General features: G+C 41.4%; 2 protein-coding genes across 4 annotated transcripts; one reads left to right on the top strand and one right to left on the bottom strand.

The window, feature by feature from the left end:
• Window positions 1–1,485: 1,485 nt before the first annotated feature.
• LOC121298946 (1-acyl-sn-glycerol-3-phosphate acyltransferase alpha-like) lies at window positions 1,486–21,391 on the bottom strand. The gene is made up of 7 exons (XM_041226298.1): window positions 20,816–21,391; window positions 19,397–19,592; window positions 16,173–16,306; window positions 12,729–12,904; window positions 12,197–12,292; window positions 3,648–3,720; window positions 1,486–3,272 (listed from the first exon to the last, which is right to left on the bottom strand). The coding sequence occupies exons 2-7, from the start codon at window positions 19,579–19,581 to the stop codon at window positions 3,073–3,075; spliced, it is 864 nt and encodes a 287-aa protein (XP_041082232.1). The 5' UTR covers window positions 19,582–19,592; window positions 20,816–21,391; the 3' UTR covers window positions 1,486–3,072.
• Window positions 21,392–22,258: 867 nt separating this feature from the next.
• LOC121298947 (E3 ubiquitin-protein ligase RNF5-like) lies at window positions 22,259–27,303 on the top strand. Of its 3 annotated transcripts, none has more exons than XM_041226299.1 (6): window positions 22,259–22,565; window positions 23,742–23,760; window positions 24,330–24,442; window positions 25,327–25,381; window positions 25,569–25,680; window positions 26,119–27,303. In XM_041226299.1, exons 1-6 carry the CDS (start codon window positions 22,393–22,395, stop codon window positions 26,220–26,222), a joined length of 576 nt encoding a protein of 191 aa, XP_041082233.1. In that variant the 5' UTR covers window positions 22,259–22,392; the 3' UTR covers window positions 26,223–27,303. The 3 variants fall into 3 exon arrangements, with proteins under 3 accessions (XP_041082233.1, XP_041082235.1, XP_041082234.1); XM_041226300.1 differs by lacking the exon at window positions 22,259–22,565 and adding an exon at window positions 22,574–23,590; XM_041226301.1 differs by lacking the exon at window positions 23,742–23,760 and having other exon boundaries at window positions 22,479–22,565.
• The last annotated feature ends 330 nt before the right edge of the window (window positions 27,304–27,633 follow it).

Here is a 27,633-nt window from a genome sequence, read left to right as displayed (position 1 = left end):
TGTAATGAAGTAGGGTTATAGTCAACGTTCAATAAAGCTGGGACTAGACTGCATTGTATTAGCAGGCTCTCAGAATTCCTAGTACAGTACCGTGCTGTTAGTTGTGCAGACTAGCCTGTATTGCAATAGCTGTCTCTCAGATCCACAGTAGCGCTGTTAGTTCTGTAGACTAGACTGTATTGCATTACCTGTCTCTCAGATCCCCAGTACAGTACTGAGTTCCCTGTACTTGAATGTATTAGCTAGCTCTCAGAGTTCCTAGTACAGTACATTTAGTTCCGTAGGTTTAAACATACTTTTCCAAATACTGTACTTGTTATATAAACAGACTACCCCAGGAGCATTGAGAGTGCTGCTGTGTTTTAATTTCACCTTTAGGCTATTCGCCTCATCCTCACTCCTGGAATAAGAACTAGAGCGCTCTGAAGAATCACAGTGTCGCTCGGAACGTCTAGAGAGCTACACACACAAACGTGGAAACAAAACGCAAAATTCATTTATGAAACGATTTAAAACAAAACACCACATGGTACACGCTTTTTTTTTTTTTTTTTTTTTTTAAATACGAATAAATATAGATTAAAAACACGCCGAGACAAAACAGAATAGGAAGGCAGATAAAAATGTAAAAAAAAAATATAAAATATATAAAATGTAAAGACAGATCAATTGTTGGAGCTTGGAGCTGCTCTACTGAACAGTGGCTCATCTCGTATTCCTGGTCTCCCTGTTTAAACCCGTTGTGAGTGGTCTCTGCCATTCTGTCTGCCAAGATCACAATTAATTCACCGTGTGTAGGGTGTAAGGGATGTGTAAAGGGTGCCATCTCGTGCAGTTGATTGGATGATCAGTTTTACAAAAAGGTACCTAGATGTGCGTTTTGTTCAGATTTCTGAACACTGGCAACAGGTGTGGTGTTGTACGCACAGGATGACACCTGCACACAGAATTTTGACAAACACTTCACTGTGATTGGCTCATTTCTGACATGAGTTATAATTAGGGCTTCTGATTTTCGGTTTTAACCGATAAAACGCCCCCAATACAAAATAAATAAATAAATGAAATTGGTGGATAGCCAGCAAACACCGGAAAAATAACTGTGAAAATGGTTAATCTATAAATATTGCCTTTACCCTTTTCCCATTAAAAAAAAAGTAAAACCTACCACAAAAATGTCCCACCTTCCTGACTTGTACCCATCACTGATTCGTTCTGAATACTTTAAACCCGCCCCAACTACTGAGTGACAGCACATTCCTACATTTCTATTGGAAACTCTGCTTGTGAGATTTAAAACAGAATTGTGGCGAAATGTACAAAAATGCCTCCACACAAAACCCTCCGAAGAACATGCTTGTGACCACAGGGAACTTAAGTGTGCAAGTTCTGTCGAGTTATTACTATACATATTTTGACATGAAAAAACGCTCAAGCATTTTGGAAAGTAATCGAAAACACTAATTTCATACAGTACATCAAAAACGAAAGCCCCTCCCAAAAAAATGAGCTCCTAAAAATACAATTAATAAACTCGAAAAACAGAAGCCCTGGTTACAACCACCGTTACACACCCTCTACATACATTACATCATCTAATTCTGGGCTATCAGAGCAACACAGACAGACCAGTAACTTCCCCTTCTATTGCGTTTGATTCACTCACATCCCTCCACCACCCCCAGCTCCACCCTGCTGCTCTCTGTTCTGGGGTCAGGTGACAGACCCTTACACCAAGCAGGTTCCAGGCAATAATTCATTATCCCCATGTCAGGTCATCATTAATAAAACAATTCACCTCTCTGTACTGTGGGAGGGGAGGTCTGTCCTGTCTCCTGAACTAGCTTGCTTACTATTACTGCTTCCAAAAAGACTGCTTTTACAAGATGGGGCGGGGAAGCATATTAGCATTGCTAATATTTTTCCCCCTGACCATCAGAGGAGTCTTTTCAGAAGCAGTTTTTCCCAGAGCAGTCAGCAAGCCTGTTAAATAATGAACACACACAATAAGAGCTTAATGGACAGAAATTCTACATTTTAGGAACTTTTAGATGATATACTATTAAGGCAAAACTATTGTACTTGACTTTGGCTCACAGAATGACAGACGTAGTAGTAAGCAGGTTTCAAAGGGGGGGAAGATTGTGTCCTTGCAGCTAAAAAAAATGGAAAAAACACAACCTTTCTTTGGGAGACTGTAAACAAACCGGAAGTCCCTTCCATCCTTTTCTCTCATGTTCTCTCTTTCTTGTACCTGAAACATTACCCCACGCTGTCTTGTGTCTTTTGTACAAAGGGGAGTATTTGTGGGTTTTGAACAGACTGATCACAACACCCTTCTGGCGATCTACATCAAAAAAGATTCAAGCAACTTCATAAAACACTCATTAAAAAAACTCAGGAAAACAAAAAGTCAAGCAGACACAGCTAGTGAAACTAGAAGAAACTGAGTCAAGCAGACAAGCGTTTCAGCTAGTGCCTTCATCAGTGTTACTGAGGTGAAACTAAGTCAGCAAATGTTTAATGTCTTCATCAGTGTAATGTGTAGGAGAGATACTGGAAGATTGAGTGTTTGAAGTTCTGGATGAACTACCTATAACAACAACAATAATCGGGGTATGATCTGTATCAGGACATATGTTTTGGGCGTGTTTGCCCACTTGTATGACGTGTAGAAGATCAAATGATTATTTAACAAGGGGCCATTCGGTTAAAAAAAAATAATAAAAAAATACTTTCTTCATTCAAGACCCTTTTGGTAAACTACAACGAACTATGCTGTTGCTGTTATTGTGCTTTTGAATAGTACATCTCTACTGCAGTACAGTACATTGTGTAAAGGAAGTACCACGATTCATTGATACACCCCTAGAAGGTACTAGTCGGAAATGCTTGTCCGCATTGAACATCTAACTAAGGCATTGCCTGAAATGTTTGTCTGCTTGACTCCTTTCTCAAATTTTAAGATCGGCCACCCTTATCCCTCTCCTCTCTCACGCACTGTAGAAGCTGGCAGGTGTCTCCCATGGAAAGGCGGGATGGGGTTGTATGTTGGTGTGTCTGCGTGTCTCCTCACTGCAAGTCGTGGGTCTCTCTCTCGGCGCTGCAGGGCGTGCGTCCCACACGTTCCCCGCTGGCAGGGCAGGGGGTGCTGGACAGCTGCAGGAAGGTGGACAGCATTGTTTGCCGGGTGCGGTCTGCAAGATCAGCAACGTCGTCCGAAGTCAGGCCTTTAGTGTTGATCTTGGGGAGGATCCGCACCACGCAGGTCCCTGAGAGAGAGAGGGATACAGTGAGGGGGAGGGATCAGAATACCAGAGGAGTAAAACTAGACTAGTGGAAGAACACTGGGACATCTGTAAAACACTACAATACGGGAATCACTTTGATATATTGATGGAAAAATATGGAAAAGTGGAATATCAGGGTAACTATGAAAACTGTTCTTCTGTAATACCAAATAAACTTTGGACAATCTGAACAACGCTGGGTGAGATTGTTAATGAATCAGAAAGATATCAGATCAGTAAAACAAGGGAATAATTACGCAGGAAGAACGTGAATATCAGATCAGGAATTTGCTGATTGCAGGTCTGCAGAGCTGCATTTTCAAACCCACGCGCAGGGAGACAGACGAGAGGGATTACCTGTGGTGAACTTGTTCTCCTTTATATTGTAGAAGTCTTTATAGGACGACATCACCACTGGAATTATGGGAACCTGGAGGAATAAAGAGGGGTCAATAAGCTTGTAACAGAGATGAAAGTGAGAAGTAAAAAAAATAAATAAAAAAATTAAAAACCCTTCAGGAGTCTGGGATCCACTGCAGAGTTGTATTTTTTGCTCAGAAACCCAAATTGAATGAAGACACAGATTACACCTGAAATTACAATGTATACCAAATAAGAAGTGATCTTTAACCACTGGTTTCACAAACCCAGAGATGCCAATACTTGAGAGTGAACAAAACAGCACCTGCCAAGCAAAATTATGTTTTTTTTTTTTTTTTTTTTTGACAAGTCAGGATGGTAAAATAGGGTCTGTGAAACTTGATCCAAGTATCCAGTCAAAGTTGAGGTAAAATATATATTTAGTTTCAAGTGAAATGTATTTTTTCTTTCCTGTGCACAAGGGCTGAAATAAACGCTGTAAAGCGTGTCTTTTCTTTTAAATGTTCTTGTTCCTTTGGATCTCAAATGCAACTTGTTTACATCAGAAAGTTACTCCCTTTTAATTGTTAAAGGTTAAAAAATAACTATGAACATTTTCAATTGTTCTTGTTAATTTCTACTTGCGGCACACTCCTTTCCCTCGCTTTTTGAGTGTTAATAATAATAATAATAATAATAATATAATAATAATAATAATAATAATAATAATAATAATAATAATAAATTACAGTGGAAGTCGCATATCCGATCATCACATAACTGCCTCGCTAAATAAATATTAAAAGTAAGCTACGAGAGTAATGGTGTTAGCAGCAAATGCATCTTCTGTGATGGAAAGCGTTACAGCAAGCAGCCTTTTGGCGCATTCCCCTTTAAGAGTAGCGCATCCAATAAAGGCGCTCCGCGTGGAGGTGTAGGATGCGCCCTGTAGCCTGGAGATTACCGGTTCGAATCCGGTTGCAGACGACTGTGACTGGGGGGGTTCCTAAAGGGCGGTGCACAATTGGCCGAGCCGAGTTTCGGAGGACGAGCGTTCCAGCTGCCGTTCCCCGAGTCAGCAATGTGGGTTGCTAGCGGTGAGCTGAGGATACAGACAGAAGGGGAGAGAGGCGGGCTGTGTGCGTGTCAGTCAGCTGCGTGTAGATATTGCATGCACCCTTGCAGATATCGGCAGCGTGTTGTTGTAGCTTTTAAATGCATTTGAATTAAACAAAGCAAGCTTCATAAACACAATGCTTACCGGCCGTTTTAGCCGAAGCAATATTCAAATCAAGCTGCTTATCGGCTGTTGGCAATACCAAGAAAGACAGCAAAGTACCATGACAGAGATATTAAGAAAGCAGGGACTTAAAGAAGCCATCAGTTGCCGGTTACTGTACATTTACCACTTGTTTTGTATAGCAACACAATGTATTTGTAGCCTAATTAATCTCATTTACGTTTGCTTGCTTTTAAAGCAAAAAATGTCCCCATGTTTAAAGCAGTTTGCATGTTGTTTTTGTTCACTAACCTATTTATGGATGTGTAAATGCTTTTTCTACAGATGTTCGCAAATTTGACTTTCACATATCCACCTATACCCCAGTTCTCAGGGGGTTGGATATGCAACGTTGTACTGTAATAATAACAATAATAATAATAATAATAATAATAATAATAATAACAAAAAAAGAAGCCACACAAAATACTTTCAGTGCGGCAAAAGCTCTTGAACTTAAGCTAATCATCCACTAGTCTGGGATTATTTGAAACAAGAAGCATTTAATATTACAAAAGGTTTACTTCAGAGTTGACAGTTTCTGCTTCATTTCATGTTACCTTGGAAAAAAATGCAAAAACAAACACTAATTGCTTATGTCATGTAAGTTTACCAAAAAAAAAATATTTAAAACTTAAAAGTGTCTGTGTACAACTTAAAAAAAAAAAAAAAAAAAAAAATCACTCTGTCTTCTTGGGAATCAGATTCTTGTTTTTCAAACATGGGGTGTGTTTTATAATTTGCTGGATCACCCTGTTTGTCTCTATCAACATCAGGTCACAAAGAAACTGCAGACGACAGGCTATAGTTACTGTGCCGAGTACTTATGGCTACATGTTTACTGCAGGTAATATGCAGAGTCTTTCCAATAAATAAATCCATAATCAGGGCTTCACATAACTGGTTACCAGGTACGCATGCGGACCAATAAAAACTTCGGACTTCGTTACTGTTGCATAAGACACAAGCGTACCGCCAGTATATTTAACAGGACAGCATTTCTAATAAAGGCAGAGACGGTGCTCTCTGTGTGAAGGTGAGCTGTACATGCCTAATGTATCGATTATTCCAGGAGAGAGGGGGTCTACAGGCTTTGTCCTAAACCAGCAGTTCTTCAGTCAGCTGTAGTGAATGCGGTACCACTCAGCACAGCGAACATTGTAAAGGCGTTCTTGACCTGAAACCTCTAGACAGAAGGGGTAGTTTTAAAAAGCTGTTGAAAAGCACAGAGTTAAGATAACTGGGATATCTCAAACACTCAATGCATTGACAAGTTTCCTTTTCAAACAATTTTAAGTTCAAATATATATTTTTAAACATAACGGGGTAGGTTTCCCTGCCTTGTAGGGAATTTTCTGCCCCCCACCGAGGGCATTGTACACACCTCTGGACATGGAACAAACTGTGTAAATTAAATTAAATTTCAAACAGTGCTGATTCTACTCTCATTCATTTACAAAAGGGGGTGTGTCAGATCAGGATATCCTAAGGAAATCAAATTATGTATAGATTGATAGACAGATAAATAAGTTACAGTCCTTTTGTCAGGCCTTGCGGTCTCCATAGCAATGCAACACAACACTAAGCAGCACTGCACAGCGCGGTGTTGCCAGGCAGGGGCTGCAGTACACACCAATAGAGAGAGTCTCTTCCTGCCATTGTCTCGGAGCTGGAGTTCAGTTTCCTGAGAATTCCTTTCAAGAAAGGCGACACGTTGAGTGTGTCTGTGTGTGTGTGTGTGCGCGTGTCTGTGTCTCAGTGTGTCCAGTTTCTGGGTGTGTCCTGGAATGGCTAATAGATCCACAGTAAATGGAAAATATATTATGGAAAATTTAAAGATTTCAAAACAAAATAAGTAATAAGAAAGTCCAATATAAAATAAGAAAATGAGACTAAATGAAGACATCCCAAATGACACAAATCAGTAATAAACAAATAACTAATATTAACTAAATTAATACCCTGGTCCACCTGCATTGAACACTGATGTTTTTGATATCAAAGAAAGCTCCATTGTATGACAAGATAAAAATAAGGCCTATTAACTAGCAGTGATGTGGCAGGCACTGATTATGAAAACCATTCTCAAATTCCTACAGAAGAAAACCTTTAACACTGGTGCATGTTAACCCTGATATGAACCAGCCAATCAGAATCTTCCTCTAGCCTCCTTCGTTCCAAAACCACATAAAAACAAGAGCTCTAGCCAATACAACGGTTGTTCAAAATGACCTCCGAGCTGTTATTGCACCACAGCTTTCAAACTGCTCCTTTGGGAGGAAGCCAGTCTTGCTGCCTTAATAAGTCCTAACTGCTTTACATGAGAGGATGCTCGCTCTGCAACAGAAACCTCGCGCCAGTCTCACACACGGTTAATGCTGATCAGGGTTACCCAAGAAGAGAGGGCAGCCATGATACATCTCACTGTAGAACTGTTAGTTCAAAAGCTGATCTAGAAGTAACGTAGGCACTTATTTTGCTAAACGATTGTCATTGAATTCATTAACTTCCTTTCTCAATGACGACACTGAGAAAGTCAAAACTTTTGTCATTGAATTTATTAGGTTTATTTGAGCATTTAACTCATTTTAAAAGTGAACTTTCCAGGCAGTAATGTGTATTCCCTGCAGCCCCTGTAATTGTGTGTGTTTCATTATTGTGCTGCTCCCCCCCCTCCCCCAGGCCACTCTGCAGTTTAGAATAATAATCCACACTGTGTGGCAGTCACAGGCACATGTGCTGATTTTGCTGGTACCAATTAGAGGCATAAACTTTTAAATGAGGACCAGCGTTTAAAAAGCATTACAAGTCACGTGCGCACTGGAACCTATTAGCAGCAACTCCACTTAGAATCACACTGAATGACAAAGCATTCGAAATGTTTAAATCACAGCAGGGTCTACAGAAAAAGCTCATGAGTATCAGGGTAGCATGTGTTTTTAATTTAGATTGAATTACCTATAATATGTTTTTAAGTAGTCTGCGCTGACCTAAATTTAAAACCCAAACCCTTTGAAATACTTGCATAAACGACCCTCTCCACAAATATCATAATTCAAACACACGCTACTGAAACCAAGTACCTTCCATGTAGAGTCTATTCCCGATTTCCAGTTAAAACGTAAATAGACAAAATCCCTCTCAATTGATCAGATCTCATTTACTTCCTTTCCTAGTAATCAAACAAGGCGTGATTTAAAAGAACAGGCTTCTTAAATTCTGTTGCCATAAATAGCCACACGTTGCTCTTGCAGGGGCTCCCGAGTGGCGCATCCAGTAAAGGCGTTCTGCGCGAGTGCAGGATGCGCCCTGTAGCCTGGACGTTGCTGGTTCGAGTCTGGGCTATACCGTTTCCAGTAAATGAACGCTCCACTGCTTCACATTCTCCTGGTGATTGTTTTTTTTTATTTTGTTTTTTTTTGTTTGTTTTTTTTACTTCAGCCTCAATATTTTTAATGTAGAAAATCTCTCCTTCGTACACGTTTGGTTAACTGTTGTGCATGAAGTCCTCGCCAAAAAAGGAACCAGGAAGTGAGTTTTAGGAAGCGCTTGCACATAAAGGAAAAAAAAAACTCCATTAAAAACACCATAATCCACTCAATGATAACACACTGACCCGACCGACGGGAGCCCGAACTATAACATACAAACCACACCTGTTGGGCCTGGGTCGGGTAGCAAGGCTCTAGTCATAAGCATTGGGTGGCTACCCCTATCAAGGCGAGAGTGAACTTTCTCTTGCACTCTTTGTGCGATAGACTCATGACACAGCAAAGAGTTCACAAGAATGAAATTCTCTCAACTTAGAGGTAGCCAACACTGAAACACACACAGGAGTGAGGTCACACCCAACACTGAAGCACACATAGGAGTGAGGTCACACCCCCAACACTGAAACACACACACAGGAGTGAGGTCACACCCAACACTGAAGCACACATAGGAGTGAGGTCACACCCCCAACACTGAAACACACACACAGGAGTGAGGTCACACCCAACACTGAAGCACACATAGGAGTGAGGTCACACCCCACACTGAAACACACACACAGGAGTGAACACCAACACTGAAACACACATAGGAGTGAGGTCACACCCCAACACTGAAACACACAGGAGTGAGGTCACCCCCAACACTGAAACACACAGGAGTGAGGTCACACCCCAACAGGAGTGAGGTCACACCAACACTGAACACACAGGAGTGAGGTCACACCCCAACAGAAACACACAGGACTGAAGTCACAGCCCAACACAAACAGGTGTGAGGTCACACCCCAACACTGAAACACACAGGAGTGAGGTCACACCCCAACACTGAAACACACACAGGAGTGACGTCACACACCCAACACAAACACACAGAAGTGAGGTCACACCCCTAACACTTTTTTAGAAGACCATTACTGTTTTTATCATTTATGCTATAGTTACAATATAGAAGGTTCTTTTCAAGAAGTGAATCTAAGACTGGTATATTTGTTACACATGTGTTAAATACTCATGACTGAAGTGTTAGACAAGAACAAGCGAGTTCACACAAGTTGAAAAGCAAAAAATATGAAAAAAATGAACAAAACAAACATGGGCGTTCTGAAGAGAGTCCCCAGGGGGCCTTTCAGAGGAAACGTGGAGTTCTTTTGAGATAACAGCAGGAGAACAATGGAGGGGAAAGGCAGGAAGGAGGAGGGGAGGAGGTGTGAACCCAGATATCCGATATAGAAGAACACAGAGCCACTGAGAGTGTGAAGTACCACCCAAATGAAACATTCTCCTTGTTGCTGGAGTCTCACTGTCTCACTCATCACATCCTGGGGATGTTTTAAACAGTTTAAAGCAAACCCAGTGGCCCCACCAGAGCTCTCAGAATGATGTCAAACCTCCAAGTACACCCCCTAGTGGATCTAGGAAACCCAACCTTTGTTAGAAAAGTCTGGCGTTAGTCTGACATTTCAATGGCACCTGTAGCTTCATGGCCATTAAGTTAGATTAATAAAGCAACCCCTCCCCACGTTCTCCATATCCCAGGGTACCCATTGATTGTATAACAGAACTCAATTTCCCAAGACACCCCTTCAATGTACAACTAAACTCAATTTCCCAGCTTGCCTTCAGATTGTTTAAAGGTTACATAAGCACTATATGAAAGATAAAACTTCCGTGTGTACTCTGAAACTTACCAGCACATGCCCAATGAAGCGTTGTATAAGCTATAATACCTGGAAACACACTAGTCTGTGTGACAATCATGGTGCGCCTAATTTTCCATAAAGAAGGAACTTGTACCTGTTTCGTTTTGTGTAGTAGACATCTTTCACACTACATGTTTCCTTCGCATGTTGTATTTTGATGTATTATTATGATTAATAGAAGGCTGTGTGGTCCAGTGGTTAAAGAACCATGCTTATACCAGGAGGTGCCAGTTCAAATCCCAGCTCAGCCACTGACTCACTTTGTAAAGCGCTTTGTGATGGTGGTCCACTATGAAAGGCGCTATATAAAAATAAAGATTATTATCCCTATCAGTTTCTGAACAATCTGATGTTGAAATATTGTCTGGCATTATTTGGGATGTTCCATGTGTACAGGCACACTGTATTGTCTTGAATTGAAACTGTTAATGACATAACTTTGATATGGCAATGGAACGGTATATTTTATTTTCCATTTGTAGATTTTTGCTTGTCCTCAAGCAAAAGAAGTGGAATTGGGCTTGTATTTTCAAAACGTCGCCAACAGTCTTGGGTTGCGTGATTGACTGGTGTCAATTTATATGCACGTCATTAGAATTTTAGAATCATCCTATCCCTACCCGTTCAGCCAAGAAAAACTAGCACTGAAAAAAAACTAGAACTACTAAAATAATAAAAAAATGGAATAAACACCCTCCATTCCCCTCCCTCTGAAATGGCTGGGTTTGGTTTGAAAGGCAGTGCTGCTTTTTTTCCTCATGGGACTTAGCAACACTGCTTGCCATTGTGTCTGTTCGGGTGTTTTTGTTATCACACACCTTGGGGTACACAAAAAATAACAAAAACACCCAGAGAAACAGTTACAATGGCAAGCCAAAATCTACAAATGGAAAGAAAAACACACCATTCCACAGCCACAAGATGTGAGGATTTACAGACCGAATTGGAACCACGAATGTTATTATAATGGAACCTTACGCCGTACAGTAAATTATGCATCACGTGTGTTTTCGTGGCTAAATATCGAAGTTGTGTCATCAACATCACATTGTTCAGAAACTGATAGGGAGATGGAATTTGTAGCCGAATTCAGCGGTGTGTAGATGATTGTGCATGAGTTGTGTCAGGAAATGCAAATGAAAACCAAACATGAAGGATGAAACAGTATTTATTTTTTTTAGGTCAGATCCTCAAAAGACCTCATTCCGAAAGGAATCTCATTTGTTAGTTTATTTGATACGTGTCCATTCTGCAAACATTCCGAATCAGCTGGAGCTCTATCTAAGATTTTGGGAACATATATTGAAGTAACAAAGTGCTGCTATAATTGTGGGCAGGTCCCTTCATTAGTTGGAAATGAGAACAACTCTGTCTTTGGTTTTCTTTTCCCCACAACCACTTACACAGCACAGATGTTTTTTTTTTATTTATTTTTTTTATTGAATGCAACATTAAAATACAACATACGAAGGAAGCATGCACAGCGTGAAAGATTTCTACGGCACAAAACAAAAGCAGATACAAGTTCCTTCCTTATGGAAAATTAGATGGACCATGTTTGACACACAGACTACAGCTTATACAGCGCTTCACTGGGCATGCACTGGGACATTTCAGAGTACATGTGAGGGTACATGCGGAAGTCATGTTTTCTGGATCAGAAGAGGTGCTCGAGAACAGTGATTTTGGACATAGCAATGTGGCGTTATGCAGATGTTTGGGCAGATATGGATTATTATACAGTGATCAAATACATTCGGAACAGCAAGCTCGGATAGTTTAAGTTTTATCTTTCATGTAGTGCTACTGCACCCTTGAACAGAACTCAATTTCCCAGGATGCCCCTTTGTTGTTTAGCAGCACTCCATATCCCAGACAGGGCTGGATGAACTCACGACTGAGAGCCAGGAAAACAAGCACAAAAACTTAGAATGGGTGAAACCGCTATGCAGTTGGAGTCTTATTCCCACCCCCCCATCCCCATCCCCATCCCCATCCCCATCCCCATCCCCATCCCCATCCCCATCCCCCATCCCCATCCCCATCGGGGGGACGGGGGTGCAAGTGGCTCACCCGTGCCTGCACTGCCAGGTGGAAGGCTCCTCTCTTGAACGGCAGCATTGACCCATCTTGATTCCGAGTGCCTTCAGGGAACACCCACACACGCACCTACACGGGACCAAACACACAGCTCGTCACGCCAACGCTTTACAACACGCCTCTCCCTCGCACCAGCAACATTAACACTGCATGAAGGAACACTAAACAGGAGTTAGAAATGTCACCGCCTTATACATATCAGCACAATCACCATTAACTCTGGCCTCCCTTTAAAGGCGTCCTAACCAAGGCTTCTTTAAAATGCATTCTATTACCTCTTATTAATATTATCACTGGTCCTCCCTTCAAAGGAGTTTAACCATCTTTAAAATCCATTCTATTACCTCTTTTTATTATTCCTCTAGATATATACTTTCAGTTGTGGGGGTTCAGTGCACAGTGCAAGGTTCAGAGCTCTGTCCAGGGGTTCAGTGCTCTGTGCAGAGTCATACAGAGTTCAGAGCTCAGTGCAGGACCACGGCGTTTGCTTTCTTTAAGGACTCACGTCTTCCTTGAGCATGGTCTGCGCTGTCTCTGACATCACGCTGATGGCATCGTCCGTCTTCTTGCGGTTTATGAAGATCACGCCGGCGAGCCAACATGCCAGGCCAGCCGTGCCAGCGTACATGAGCTCCCGCTTCGCAATGGGGACGCAGCGCGAGGGCAGCACCTCCATCATACCTGAGAGACAGAGAGGCAATCACACCCACAAGAGCATTACAAACATACAATACACAACAGGTTATATCCAATGCAATCAGATATGTGAAAATATCCTAGCGGAGGGAGGCGTTATACTGATTGCAGCTGCTTTATTAACGCTGGGGCATTATACATTAACAATCAGTGTATCTGAAACACCACAGTACAGTACTGCGCGTGCACTACACAAAGCACAATCTGCGAATATTATTGCAAAACAAAGCACTGTAAAACATCATTCCAAAAACAGTTCTTACTGTGTCCTCTGTGCCTATGCCAAAGTAATCCGACAGGTTTGTTTGTTTTTTTGTTTTTTTTTTTCACCGTGTAACCTGAGCCAGAAATGGGTTTAAGAAAAATACACAAAGAAACACATACACACAAAAAACAAACTGGCTTTGGAAGTCGTGAAAAAAATCTTGGTTTCAGATTTAACAGTACAGTAATTATATTCATTCCTTGCTTTGTTTCCTTTTATTGAAAATGGTTAAACTGGGCAGTTTATTTTATGTGAAGCTGTATACAAAATGAAACCGAATTCCCAAATGCACTTTTTTTCTGAAACTTAATCCACTCTGTACCACCAAGTTGAATTTACTGTGCTAGACAAATAAGGAAATGTGCATTGATCAGTTCCCAACAGTAGTGTTCAGTCAGTAGCAGCCTGTGTAAATAACACATGCTAGAGGTACATCAGTTAACAGAGGGGATCGGATCTTACATCCTCCGGCTGCTGTGCTGCAGGCAAGTTACAAGCACAGAAACTGGCACTAGCTCTGCTGCACCCAGTGTGGGGTTCAGAACGCCCCTCAATGAAGTCTATTATTATTGAAATGATGAGGAGCCAGGAGTTTGAGCAGGGTTAGTCACTCGCACTAGCCCTGCTGTACCCACATAAGAAGAAACTATTTTGGCTAATATCTATGGAAGAATGCAGTAAAGTAACACAAAGACGGAATTGCACATTGTAACAAACTGAAGATAATGACTGTGCGGGCGCTGCAGCTTTAAATGCGTTTTCATTTCAAGAAGGAGGCCAGCTGCGACTGTATATTGGAAACAAATGCTGACGACTGCTTGCACTGTCAGAGATCAGGTTTCTCTGTATAGAAGTGGTAGGAGGCAGTGAGCATGGCGACATAGAGAGGCTTTTGGAAATTACTCCATCTGTATCAGGCTGAAATTACTTGAAATTGAATATAAAGGAAAAATAAGTAACTCCTGCCTCTCAGATCACGCTCCAAAAACCACAGTGGTCCAGTTTTATTTTTTCTAATTAAAAATAATACAAAATAAATATTTATATATTTCCCGATATAGTGAACTTCTGGGTTAATCTACCTACAACACTAATAGCCTCTCAAAACAAACAAGAATTCTAATCGCTCTCACACACATTACACTGATGAAGGCACTAGCTGAAACGCTTGTTTGCTTGACTCAGTTTTCTTGTAAGTTTGGGCTCAGAACTAGATCCTTGCTTCCCGATCCGAGCCTGATGGGACTCGATAATAAGTGTCAGGTTAGGGTTGGGTCAGGTGTAGTGCGTATATTATAGTTCGGGCTCCAGTCGGTCAGGTCAGTGTATTACTAGTGAGTGGATTATGGCGTTTTTAATTGAGTATTTTTTTCTTACTCTGTGTGCAAGTACTTCCTAAAACTGACTGCTTCCTTTTATACCTGCCTAAAAATATCTCACGCGAGTGATGCGCTGCTGTGAGCGGCGAGGACTTTGTGCACGTCAGTTAGCCAAAAAATTGTACGAAGGAAAGATTTTCTATATTAAAAATACAGATGAACCCGTTTTATATCACCTCGCTTAATATCATACCTTGTTTACTATTACAAATTTTCAAAAACCACTCACCTTGCACCATGGGTCTTTGAGGAATTACCTCTCTTAATATCATCCCACAAACATGCTAATTGCCATGTTTTGTGCAGCCTGTCAAATACCGCGTGGCTGGGCTTTACTAAGTAACCACAGGAGACAATTAATCTCCAACGTAACTAGCAACCAATAATCACCTCGGCCGATAAACTGACATTTTGTGAAGCCTGTCAAATGCTGCATGGGCGGTCTTAATGGGATACAGTTTAGTTAGAAAACACCAATGTCACCAAATTTTAACAGCTCAGTCTTATACAAATACATACACAGAATGTGTAGCAGTGGAGCGTTCTGTTGAAGAAGGGTGCGTCTAAATCCACCGTTTGGAAAAAACTATGACACTGTTGTATTCAGCGATAACAGTCCATGTGGCTTTGTACAATGCAATGCAAATCTTGTAAACTATCACTGAAATGAGACAGCAAAAAGACAGGAAATTCATCTCTGCAGCAGCACACAAAGGGATGTATTCGTCCTGTAGCTGTTTTAAAAGCCACAGTCATGGTGTAATGTTTGTTGAAGAACGTTAATTTCACGGTTTGATATGACATTGGCTTGTCCAAAATGATTATGCGAATTTGCAAGAGCCTTTTAATGTGTGGCTATTTATGTCAACAAAGTTTTGAAGAAGCCAGTTGTTGTCTTCTTTTAAATCACGCAGTGTTGGATTACTAGGAAATGAAGTAAATGAGATCTGATCAATTGAGAGGTTTGTCTTTCTTTACTTTTTAACTGGAAATCTGGAATAGACTCTACATGGAAGGTACTTGGTTTCAATAGCGTATGTTTGAATTATGATATTTGCGGGTCGGGTATGCACATATTTCAAAGGTCTCGGGCTCAGGTCGGGTTCAGATCGGGTTTTAAATCCACGCAGACCTCTACTCAGCACTACTGCAAGTTAATGTATAATCTTTTTGTTTTGTTATTTCAGAGGATCAGATAGACCCACCCTACTGACAGTGTTCTGGCAGGTGTTTCTAATTTTTTATCCAGCCCAGTGTAATCAGACTGGTATTTGGACAATGTCAGTGGGAAGCCTCACATTCCAGTACGACTCTTTCTGAAGTGGTTTTGTTTTCCATTGCGAGCAGATGAGTCGGATTAAAGACTTTTTTATTTTCGTTTTTTAACTTAACTACAGAAGAGCCCAGTTGAGCTGTGTTAGGAGGTGCTAGGTGAGGTAATGCTGATGCGCTTGTGTGGTCTGTTTCAACTGTTCCTCTGTAGGCCCCCCCCCCTCTCTCTTACCCAATACACTAATGGAGCTCTCACCCACCCTCTTTCTCCCTCTCTCCTCCCCCCTTCCTCAATCCACCTTTCTCCTCTTCCCCAGTCCCCTTCCCCCCATCTTACCCAGCAGGTCAATGGAGCTCTGATGGTTGGACACAACCACATAGGGCTCCTTCAGAGGGAAGTTCTCCCAGCCCTTCACATCGATCTTTATCCCATACAGGTACTTGATGTGGAGCAGCATGAACTGCAGCACCCTGACAGAGAGGTGGGAGAGAGGGACAGACAGGGGTTAATAAGGCAATATAACTCTGATTAAAGGGCATTTTTAGAAATTTGCCTGCAGCAGAAAAAAATCAAACACCTGAAGAGAGGGCGAGGGAGAGAGAGAGGGAGAGTCAGAGAGGTAGAGAGGCAGAGAGACGGATAGGTACAGAGGTAGAAGGAGAGGCAGATGCAGAGAGGGAGAGGCAGAGAGAGTCAAGTTTCACTAAATCCGATTAGGAAGAATGATTGTGTGTGTGAGAGAGGGAAAGAAAGGGAGAGAAGAGGAAGAAAGAGGGAAAGTGGAACAGAGGGAGAGGGATATAAAGGGAGAAAAAGAAGGGCAGGAAAGGGAGAGAGAGGATAGTGAGGAAGATGAGGGAGAAAGAAAGGGAGGGAGACAGAGAAAAAAGAAAGAAAGGAGAGCCCTGTAGATACAAAGTGTTCTTTTTTTTTTTCAAAATACAATGGCGACCCCTGCTGTTCAGAGTGCAGGTGTTGCACGTGTCCTCTCTGAAACTGTGGGACACACAGGGTCCACACACAATCACTACAGTCCAACCTGCCGACTCCCTGCAGGAACACTTTTTTTTTCTCAGTTCTCAGAATGTTCCTTTTTTTTTTTGTTTTTGTTGTTTGGTGATGTCTGCAGCCATTCCGAGTGGTTCTGGGTTCTGTTGCTCCTCCAATATTGAATTCTTATTTTAAATCTGCCCAGAGTCAAAACCCACAATTCGGGTTGCTAAAGTTTAGAGTTCCGGGGCCATATTTTCCAAACATTTACTCTGGTCTTTAATTAACCACAGCCCCCCCACTGCTCTCAATAATAAACACAATCATTCTACTGAACCAGCCCCCCCCCCCCACTGCTCTCAATATTAAACACAAGCATTCTACTGAACCAGACCCCCCCCCCCACTGCTCTCAATATTAAACACAAGCATTCTACTGAACCAGCCCCCCCCCCACTGCTCTCAATATTAAACACAAGCATTCTACTGAACCAGACCCCCCCCCCCACTGCTCTCAATATTAAACACAAGCATTCTACTGAACCAGCCCCCCCCCCCCCACTGCTCTCAATATTAAACACAAGCATTCTACTGAACCAGCCCCCCCCCCCACTGCTCTCAATATTAAACACAAGCATTCTACTGAACCAGACCCCCCCCCCCACTGCTCTCAATATTAAACACAAGCCCCCCCCCTGCTCAATATTAAACACAATCATTCTACTGAACCAGCCCCCCCCCCCCCCCCCCCATCCCCCACTACCCCACTGCTCTCAATATAAACACAAGCCATGGGGTCCTACTGACACAATCCCCAACCTCTGAACGAGCCCCCCCCCCACTGCTCTCAATATTAAACACAAGGCATTCTACTGAACCAGCCCCAAACCTCCACGAGGTCTCAATATTAAAAGTATTCAGAGACCAATGCTCCAGATTTTTAATTCCAGAAATCATAATTCGGGGTTCTGTTTTTCAGGCTTATTAATAGATTATTCAGTGTTTTTTTTTTTTGTTTTTTTTTTTTTTTTTTTTAAGCTATTTTTGAGTTTTATGTGAATCATTTTTTTTTGGGCTTTCGGCTTTTGAAGCCCTGAAAAAATTAGTGTTTTTGGTTACTTTCCAGAATGCTTGAGCATTTTTCTGTTCTGTCAAAATATGTAGGATCTCGACAGTCATGAACATGTCCATGCCCCCCCCCCTCCCCCCCCCCCCCTTGGTACTTAAGTTGTACCTTGTTTCCTTTGCTGTCTTTCACCAATGACAGGCGGGGGGCGAAGTCTGGTCACTTTAAGGAGACTTCTGACGGGCACATTCTTCTGGGGTTTTTGTGTGGAGGCATTTTGTACATTTTGTCACAATTCTGTTTTAAATCCTCTGTATTTTACCTGTAATACAGTTTTAAATCCCACTAACAAGTCTCCATCCTGATTGTAATCTTGTTTTAAATCTCGCAAGCGGAGTCTCCAATAGGAATGCAGGAATGTGCTGTCACTCAGCAGTTAGGATGGGTTTAAAGTATTCAGAACAAATCAATGATAGATGCAAGTCAGGAAGGTGGGACATTGCCCAGCAGCACTGGGAAATGTATTTATTATTATTTTTGTAGGTTTTTTTTTCCCCCCCACAGTTATATGCCGGCCAGAACACGAATCTCTAGGCAAGTAAGTAGTATGTGAAGTTCTGCTTTCGTTGCATTTCTTAAAACTGCACCAACATAATTAAATATGAAAGCTAAACTGGAGTAGAGCTCACTTTCCCATATTTAATATGATCTGCTAGTAGTTGGGAGATTTAAACAACTGCATTTCTTTCTTTATCTCTATATATCTAGCTATGGTAACTTGGAGAAACTACCGGTACCCAACATCAGAATTACTGTTCACTCTGCCAACAATTAACAAGCAACCAGTAGACCCTTAAACTTAGCAGTATTGTAACTACAGTACAGCCAAACAGAAAAATCCATTAAACTTCTCAGAGCCATTTCTTGATCAGCGTTTCTCAAACTGGGGGTCCCGACCCAGAGGGAGGTCATGCGAACACAAAAAATACTGACATAACCTTAGGATTAGGGCTTCTAATTTCACTGATAAAACACCACATACTAAAAAGCAAACACTGGAAAGGCTTACTCAATCCATGTGGACTTCACCCCTTTCCCATAAAAAAACTACTACAGTACAACCAAATAAACCACTATTTAAAATAGAATCGTGCATTGTGGCGAAATGTAAAAAAAAAAAAAAATGCCTAGACACACAAAACTCCAGAATGTGCCTGTGACGTGACCATAAGGATTTCACTGTGAAGGAGAGTACAACTAAATGTGAAAACTATTGTATAGCAGTTTGCTCCATTCCTGGTTTTGCTATGGGTTTAACAAGACAACTGAGCTTGTTACCACACACACTGTGGCTAATTAAGACTACAGTAAAACCAGGAATGGAGCAAACTGCTATGCAACAGCAGTCATACTTCCATCAGCGTCTTGTATTACATATGTCTGTTCCGATACATCGTGTAAAGAAAGCATCAGCACTGTGCTGCCCTGGTACGCAACGTACTCACTTCATGTTCTCGACATTGCGCCCCCTCACTGCGCAGATGGGTATAGCGAGCACGGCCAGGGCGAGGATCCAGCTGTTGAAGAACGCCATCTTGCAGAAGAACTTGAAGGAGGGGCTCCACTCGTACAGCAGCGGGACCAGGATGAGCAGAAAAATCAGCAAACCCTGAGCCAGCGAGAGGTCCATACTCACCAGCACTGCCACACACACACACACAAGACAAGAGCAGACACATGAGTGACCTTAACCACCCACCAGAAACCACTGGGAACACAACTGACATGCCTTAACTTTGACAATGAGGGAAAAGAATGCCTTTTAAATGTAGCTAGTATTCCTTTAAAGGAGGAAGGGCAGTGATCATGTTAATAAAGCTAAAAATTAGATAAGAGATTGGATTTGAAATCATGGGCTATTGTATTGAGAGTATCAGTCTGGGGTGCGTGGAGGATGTTTGACTTCACAGCATTCTGCCTGTTGGTCATTATTACAATGTTCTATTCATCTAGAAGACCACTGGTGCAACTGAGATGCAACTTGTTCAGGTGCTTCTCCAGCACAGGCACTAGAATCAGCGGGGTGGAGAGGCTGCCTGTCTGGATATGTTGGACTTGCATCTCCAGGACCGCTGGTTCCATTGCCAATGATTACCTTTATCACCACTTGTACTTGTGTGCCGCTCCCCATGTCTGATATTATCAATAACTTATCTTAGATCATTTGAATATCAACGTTCATGCCACTTGGAGAACAGCTCTCCAGATATATGGAAACATAATGAGATGTACGGATGTAGAGACAGACAACCCCCTATATCTCCAAAATCTGAGATTAGAAACAGTTTTAGCTCTATAATTTCAATAACAAAGCTCTTGGCAGCTAAAGAAGTGATGCCATCTGCATGTACAACGTGACGTGTGACAGACGTAGGTATGACCGCCTTCACAGGGGATGAGGACGCGTCTCACCATTGCAGGCTCCAGCCCGCGGTTCATGTGAGAGTGTTGGTTACTTTTACCAGTCTTAAACTGTAATTGTAGCTCCAGGTCTCTGTTTCCACGTGTATCTGTTTGCACAGTAATTACATTAACAGGAGGCTACAGTCTGGAGAATCATGGATCCAATCAGAGCTTGAATCCAAAAAAACTGTTTCTTATGAATGTTTTGAAAGTAGAATATTCTTCAATTCAGAAGTAGGGCTTAAGGGACATTTACTTTTCCACATTTCTGAGGTATATTTAAATAAATAGTCTGTCAGTCAACTAAAAAAGCAAAGTATATTGCCCACCAGCGTACCTAATCCAGGTGCTGTTTCTGTAATAAATTAACAACGGACGAGTCAATGAAATAAAACGATTACGTTAAGACAACAATGTCACTATAATAATAGAAAGAAAACACCCCAGCTGATTTCACTTACCTGTTTTTGCAAATCCTTTTGAATAAAAGACTTCACAGCTGGTCGGCGTCTGTCCTTGTAATTTGAGACTGGCCGCAGTTACCACAAACTTAAGCGGATTCTTTTATTTCTTCGTATTTTCGTTATAAATTTGCCATATCAAATGAAATATAAAATGTGCGCCAGCTTCTGTTTACCGGTTCCTCGTTTGGCTTTACTACAAGTCAGTTGTGTGTAATATTTATTTTTACAAAAATTGTATTATTAATATTAATATCTAAGGATGGAATGTGATCGAATTGTACTAGGCCGCAGACCTCGCTAGCCTGCTTCATTGAAAAAAAATGTAATACAGAAAAAATATTAAACGAAACCGAAGGCGGCATACAATTATTATATGAATTTGAGATTGTGAAAGGGGATCAAACTGGTGTGTAGGGGTGGGTCTTTAAAAAAAAAAAAAAAAAAAAAAAAAAAAAGATTACCCAAATATTAAAAATATACCACCCCACTCCCGCAATGATAATACCAATTTTTTTTTAAAAAAATGTAATACAAAACATGCAGAACATCGGTAAACAAGAAAAAAAAGGTCTTCTTCGATATTCTTGCTATTAAAAAAAAAAAAAAAAAAAAAAAAAAAAAAAAAACCACACACGCCTCTGCTACTGGTGTCTAACAGTGAAGCATCTTCGGTTTTTGTTTGTTTATTTGGGGTTTGGCATGAATTAACATTTTTGAAAAAAAGTCCAGTATTTTTTCTTAGGTTTCAATCAAAGCAGCAGGTGTTGAAAATAACTGAGCAGTCCGTTTTTTTTCCGTGGTCCTCTGCATGTTCTTGGTAGATTTGTGAATGATGCTGGAATCGCCCTATTTTGGTTTGGAAGGCAAAATATGTGCAATATGAAAAATAGGATGGAATTGTTTAAAAAAAAAAAAAAGAAATAACAATAATATTAACAATAATAGTAATAAAGCTGTTGCTCGGCTCCGGTAATAAAATATAATCTGTTCGGTATGTCAGCTGTCGTCTGTTGATCCCTTTAGATTTCCAGTTCCGTTGCCTATTATTTCGCTGCTTAATGTGTGATCAAAATAAACTACACAGCTTCCCGAGAAATGGGGAAATTGAAATCAATGGGTAGGGCTTAGTATTGAAAATGCTGCTAACCCCAGGGTGGAATAACAGACCAAAAGTCGAAATATTCACTGGGAGTTGTGGTTCACATTTTAACCGACGTCGATTTGGCTTCTGTTTTTCACTGGCCAATCAGTTCACAGATGTAGTTCAAACTGACCGAGAAAGCATCCAATCATCGTTACAGATTTAGATCCAAGTACCGCCCTCCTTATACAGCCCGTCCAGCTCGCAGATTATCGCGAGAGAGAGAGAGAGAGAGAGAGAGAGAGAGAGAGAGAGAGAGAGAGAGAGAGAGAGAGAGAGAGAGAGAGAGAGCGCGCGCAACTCGATTGTCTGTCTGACGGATGAAGCTACGGCCAATCATTTTGCCTGCCGTCAGTGAGTCACGCTGCCGCTGTCCAATCCCGGCCGGGTTCGGCTGTACTCGTCTTGTTATGGTGAAGATTGGATAAGTGTCATGGCGACCAAAGTGGCGGCGGGTCAGAGGGGCTCGACAAACAACAACAGTGGTGGAGCCGGAGCCGGAGGGTTCGGGAAAGAGTCGGACCGGGACCGAACTAACTTCGAGTGCAATATTTGCCTGGATACAGCCAGGGACGCTGTTATTAGTCTATGCGGTCATCTATTCTGGTAAAGATTATACCACCAATACTTTTTACTCGAAAAATAATACAGGTGTCGCTCGAAAAGACACCATGCTAAATGTATATATGAACAGTAACTTTTAAATTCCTGTCACAGAGGCACTTTGAGTAATTAATGTGCAGTGGGACTAATGAAGCACTAAAATGCCACACCCCCGAGTATGCCTGTAACAACGCGAAGACTGAAACCCTTGTACTGTACAATGTGCTTTACAAGGCAAAGCCCCAAATTACAGTTCTGTAGTGTTAGTTGCCTCAATTAGTACTTATACTCTTTAGATCTCAGACTTTAATGTTTCTCAGTACCAAAAGTTTGTGCGCAATCGGGGGGAGTATTGCTTTTTCTTTTCTAGTCATGGAGTAAAAATCGACATCTATCTATATCGCTGAGATGCTTTTGTTTTGGCCAGTGCTCCAGTAATTTGATAAACTTGTTTTGTATTGATTGTGTTGATTTTATTTGTGTTCCTCTGTTAAGTGGTTGAGTAAATAAATAATATGTTGGGGTACTGCTGACTGGTGGAGTTGCACCTTGCTCAGAAAATGGTTTGCATGTATTTAGTGATAGACCGTTATCTATTTTGGGACACTATTGGCAAGTTTCATAATCCCTGATTAGCACTAGTCTACTTACTGTTGCCTTAGTCAAAGTGTAAGGAGCTTGAATTTATATATATACATTTGTTACCGTCTATGTGGTACTGCATTCTGTTGCTGCCAAACTGAGCTAGTATTTTTGTTTTCTCTGAATTGGCGTTTTATTTGTGTAGAGCAGCTTTGTGCCTGTCTGGAGAATCTAAAGGGCTGGACACTGAACAGCTTTCCTCCTTTCATTCAAGTGATGTGAGGATGTGACTTCAACTAGCCCCACCTACTCTACATTTAAACAAACACAGAGTAGGTGGTGCTGGCTGAGTTGAAAGGTCATTTCTCCATCACATGCTTACAGTGGCTGGAGGTTGAAATGGTCCCTTCTTTACTGACCACTCTATTATACAGCTTTGGCACAAGGTGGGTGAATGTAAACGACATGAATTTAAAGGAATTGGTTATTGCCAACCCCAGTGTTTTGTTTTCTGTGGAAATGTAACCCCTCTCTCTCTCTCTCTCTCTCTCTCTCTCTCTCTCTCTCTCTCCCCCCCTCTCTCTGAAACAAAACCAGCTGGCCATGTCTGCATCAAGTAAGAGATTTATATAGTTTAGCTTCATTTTCTAGTGCAATATGTGTTTGCATTTCTTCAGTGCTGCAGCAAATATTTAAACAATAAATTAATACATAAAGAACATGTAGCTTTACATGTAAATCTATTTTTTCATAGTCTTTTTTTATTAAACCTGAGTATCTTCTAGTTATCTTCCTTTTTACACGGCTGTGCACTAGATCGCCTGGTGCTTACTAATATAAAAACACATCGGCTGATCGAGCCTTGGTTACATCTTTCCAAAAAAGCTACAAATTGGCCTACATTTAAGGTCTTATAGTGAGATTTTACATAACTAACATGTGTGTGTGTGTTTTGTTTGTTCCTATCTTTTCCCCAGTGTGTGTGGTGTGTCTTGTCTGATAGTTCTTATGTTCCACGGATGGAAATAAGACTGCATAGCGTTTTTTATGTTTTTTGAGTTCCTCACTCTTCTCCACAGTGTGTGTCTCTTGTGTGATAGTTTTTGTGTTTGTTTCTCTCCCCAGTGTGTGTCTCTTGCCTGTATGTGATTTTTCTGATGGGTTTTGTCCTGCTGTCTCTTGCAGTGGTTGGAAACCCAACCAAACAGACAGGAGTGCCCCGTGTGTAAGGCAGGAATCAGCAGAGACAAAGTCATTCCTCTGTATGGGAGGGGGAGCACCAGCCAAGAGGACCCCAGGTCAGAACCCCAAAACAGAAGCGTCCACAGCGCAGGGCTGGAAATAAGACTCCTATTGCATAGTGCTTTCACCCATTTCAGGTTTTGCTTCAAGCTTGATTAGCCACAAACTTGGTGGTGTCTTAAACTCATAGTAAAGCCAGGGGGGGATGTCAAACTGCTATCTGTTAATTGCTCCTGTTACAATCCTCAAATTAGGAATGCACCTGTTGTTTTCAGCATATTACGCAGGGGGCAGGTGCTACAGGAAGGGGGACTGGGTAGTGGTTACACTCTGGTGTACCTGACACACCTAAAATAATTACAGCAATCCCCCTATATAATGCTGCAGTCAGGAGGTAAGAGACTGGGCAATTTGTATTCTGCCAGAGAATACAAGGCTAGAGTGATGGCATTATAGGGTAGATGGGAGCCATGACCATACAACAGTGTAAAGAGGCCACTTATAACGACGAGCAGTTTAATATTGAATTAAATCTATCAGGCCAAAAGCTGCATTTTCTAGCACCAGGGATTCTCCTGGATTGAATCAGCCACTCAGAGGATAGATGGTAGATGGCTGATGCAATGCAGGGTGCTTCCCTCAGGTATATCATGCTCCAATGTAAATCATGTATTTCATATCTGCCCATCTATTTCTGATCGTACTGTTTTGTAATAATTTTCTTTTTATACTGCTTGTCATTTTCACTGTTTAAAAATGTTCTCAAATGTGATTTTGTATGTTAATCCATCTGAAACCGCACGCTTTACGATTTCTTCACAATTTCTTCACAATTGTGTGATTAGTGCACTGCCGCTTTCTGAAGTCGACTGTGCAGTGTCTGAGTGTGAGTTTTACTGCACATGATGGTTTAATTTATTTTTTCCCTTGTCTTCTCCAGGTTAAAAACGCCACCAAGACCCCAGGGACAGAGGACAGAGCCTGAGAGTCGAGGGGTAGGCATGGGGGGAGGAACATGTCTGCCTGTTTATTCCACATGAGTGCTGTAGACCAGTGGTACTCTGTTGGTTCTCTTTAAATCCATTCCTATCCAGCACGTAGTGTTGGGGGCCGGGGGATAAGTGTATGTGACATGGAGACACACGTGCTTTCGTTTTTTATTGGATTTTGTTTTCTCTTCAGCCCTTCCAGGGTTTCGGTGATGCTGGGTTCCACATGTCCTTTGGGATCGGCGCCTTCCCCTTCGGCATCTTCACTACAGTATTCAACAGCAACGTGCCCAACCACAGAGCAGGTGACTTCCCTCCCCCCGTCCCGCCTCCTTGCCCCGCATCCTCACCCCCCACCCTCTATCCCAATAATCGATTATGAATCATGATTGTGGCTGCAAACAGAGTCCAGTCTCCAGACTGTTCTCCAGCAGGGAAGAAAATCAAACTCTCATTGCATAGCAGTTGGATTCATTACTGGTTTTACTAGGAGTTTAATAAGACACACTGAGCTTGTTATCCTGGACACTATGGCTAATCAAGCGTGTAGTAAAACCTGGAATGAATGAGCTGCTATGCAATAGGAGTCTTAATTCAATCCCTGACCTGTTTGCACGAGCCCTGCTGCTTTCAGGTAGTCTCGCACTTCCTTGGTCAACTGGAGAGTGAGGACCCCCACCCCAGGCATTCAAGCTTTGATTGCATTGTATAATAATTCTGATTGTTTTCTTTCTTGTTCTCAGATCACAATGGGGGTAACCCTGGCAACGGTAACCCTAACAGCTGGCAGGATTCTCTCTTCCTGTTCGTTGCCATTTTCTTTTTCTTCTGGCTGCTGAGCGTGTGAGGAAGGCCAAGCAGGAAGTGAGGTCATCAGACACCAACCACACGGTGCAATGTGGTTACAGAGCCCGCCCCCCCAAACCCCAATTTAGGGGAGAGAATCAAAGGGGAGTGTGGATATGGAAGCCAGTTAAAATAGTGGGGGGGGGGGGGGGGATACAGATTTTTTATTTATTTATTTTTTTAAACATTCCCTTTTTAGAAACTGCACAATTTCCATTATTATTATTAAAGTTCAATGGCTCAGAGCTACGGAAATTGTGAAGTTCTGTGGTTACTCCAGGAATGAGAATGAGGCTGAATAACCCGGACAAGCCCCTGAAGGTGAAAAAAACACAACAGAAACACATTAAACTGCTGAACTCAAGAGAGTTCCTTTCTCAGATCTAGCTCCGCATCTCCTTTTAAGCGAGGCAATGGCGTGATTTGAAACAGTGCGATTCGTCAGAGTTAGAATGAATGCAAGATTCCAAAATGAGATCAAGAAAAAAAACACTGTAGCAGTTGAGAAGTTATTCAATGCTAGAACTCAACATTTGTATAACACAGGGTTTCTAGGGCTACAAACGTCAGGTTAATTTTGGCACAAATAGAAGTGAATGGCGCGGGGAGTCTCGATGTAACCCACACACAGACGTGAGCACTCTTAAATAGTGCTTTATTATTTAACAATCCAGCAATATACACAGGCCTAGAACTGTATGTATTATTACACAAGTTATCTTTTTAATCGTTAACAACTTTTCAGTCCTTTTTCAAGTTCGTTGAAAAAGTTGATGAAGAAAAAATGTCACAATTTTGAATGGACTTTGCATTTGAATTCCGAGAGGTGCCTCAGTTCTGATTTTAAAAGCCGATGACCTGGTCAGCTTACCAATATTGAGACTAAAGCACTGGAAAAACTTAATGTGGTACAGTTGATGTCACAAATTTGGAATTCAAGGCGGAAAATGTGCTCTGATTGGCTGAAAGTACTTCAGCAGTCTTAAATAATTTGTGTTTAGCTGTTTTTGTCAAAACTTTCGTGAGTGTCTCAATAAAAATATATGTATAATATATATATATATATATATATATATATATATATATATTAGGCACTTCAGCATAAACCCCCTCTTCAGCATAAACCCCATATAGTATGAAAATATTACATTTTTTGGAATGTGTAAAACCACCCCCCCCCCTTCCAAAAAAATTAGAAGTACCATTCCCTCTCTTGTAAATTTAGATAAATATGCACATTAATAGTATATTATATTGTCCATTCTGATTTATTTAATGACAAAATAAGGAACATAAAATTGTATGGTATTGATTAATAATAATGGTGTTTTTTACAAACAGTAGTTATATAAATCCTACCTGTTGCCCACTTCCAATTTTTATACAGGTCTCGGATATGTTCTGGCATTCAC

Source organism: Polyodon spathula, chromosome 24 (assembly GCF_017654505.1).
Source record: "Polyodon spathula isolate WHYD16114869_AA chromosome 24, ASM1765450v1, whole genome shotgun sequence".
NCBI classification, from domain to species: domain Eukaryota; kingdom Metazoa; phylum Chordata; class Actinopteri; order Acipenseriformes; family Polyodontidae; genus Polyodon; species Polyodon spathula.
Note: the sequence above shows the minus strand (reverse complement) of the source record. Positions and strands in the feature narration are given on the sequence as shown.

Bases quoted from the DNA above. Each gene is read 5' to 3' on its own strand.
- LOC121298946 (XM_041226298.1), bottom strand. From the start codon at position 19,581: ATGGACCTCTCGCTGGCTCAGGGTTTGCTGATTTTTCTGCTCATCCTG. The intron at 12,905-16,172 runs GTAAGATGGGGG...TCTGTCTCTCAG, and splicing joins GAGCTCCATTGACCTGCTGG to GTATGATGGAGGTGCTGCCC. The intron at 3,721-12,196 runs GTGAGCCACTTG...TTATTCCTCCAG, and splicing joins ACCTGGCAGTGCAGGCACGG to GTTCCCATAATTCCAGTGGT.
- LOC121298947 (XM_041226299.1), top strand. From the start codon at position 22,393: ATGGCGACCAAAGTGGCGGCGGGTCAGAGGGGCTCGACAAACAACAAC. The intron at 25,382-25,568 runs GTAGGCATGGGG...TTTTCTCTTCAG, and splicing joins CAGAGCCTGAGAGTCGAGGG to CCCTTCCAGGGTTTCGGTGA. The intron at 25,681-26,118 runs GTGACTTCCCTC...TCTTGTTCTCAG, and splicing joins CGTGCCCAACCACAGAGCAG to ATCACAATGGGGGTAACCCT.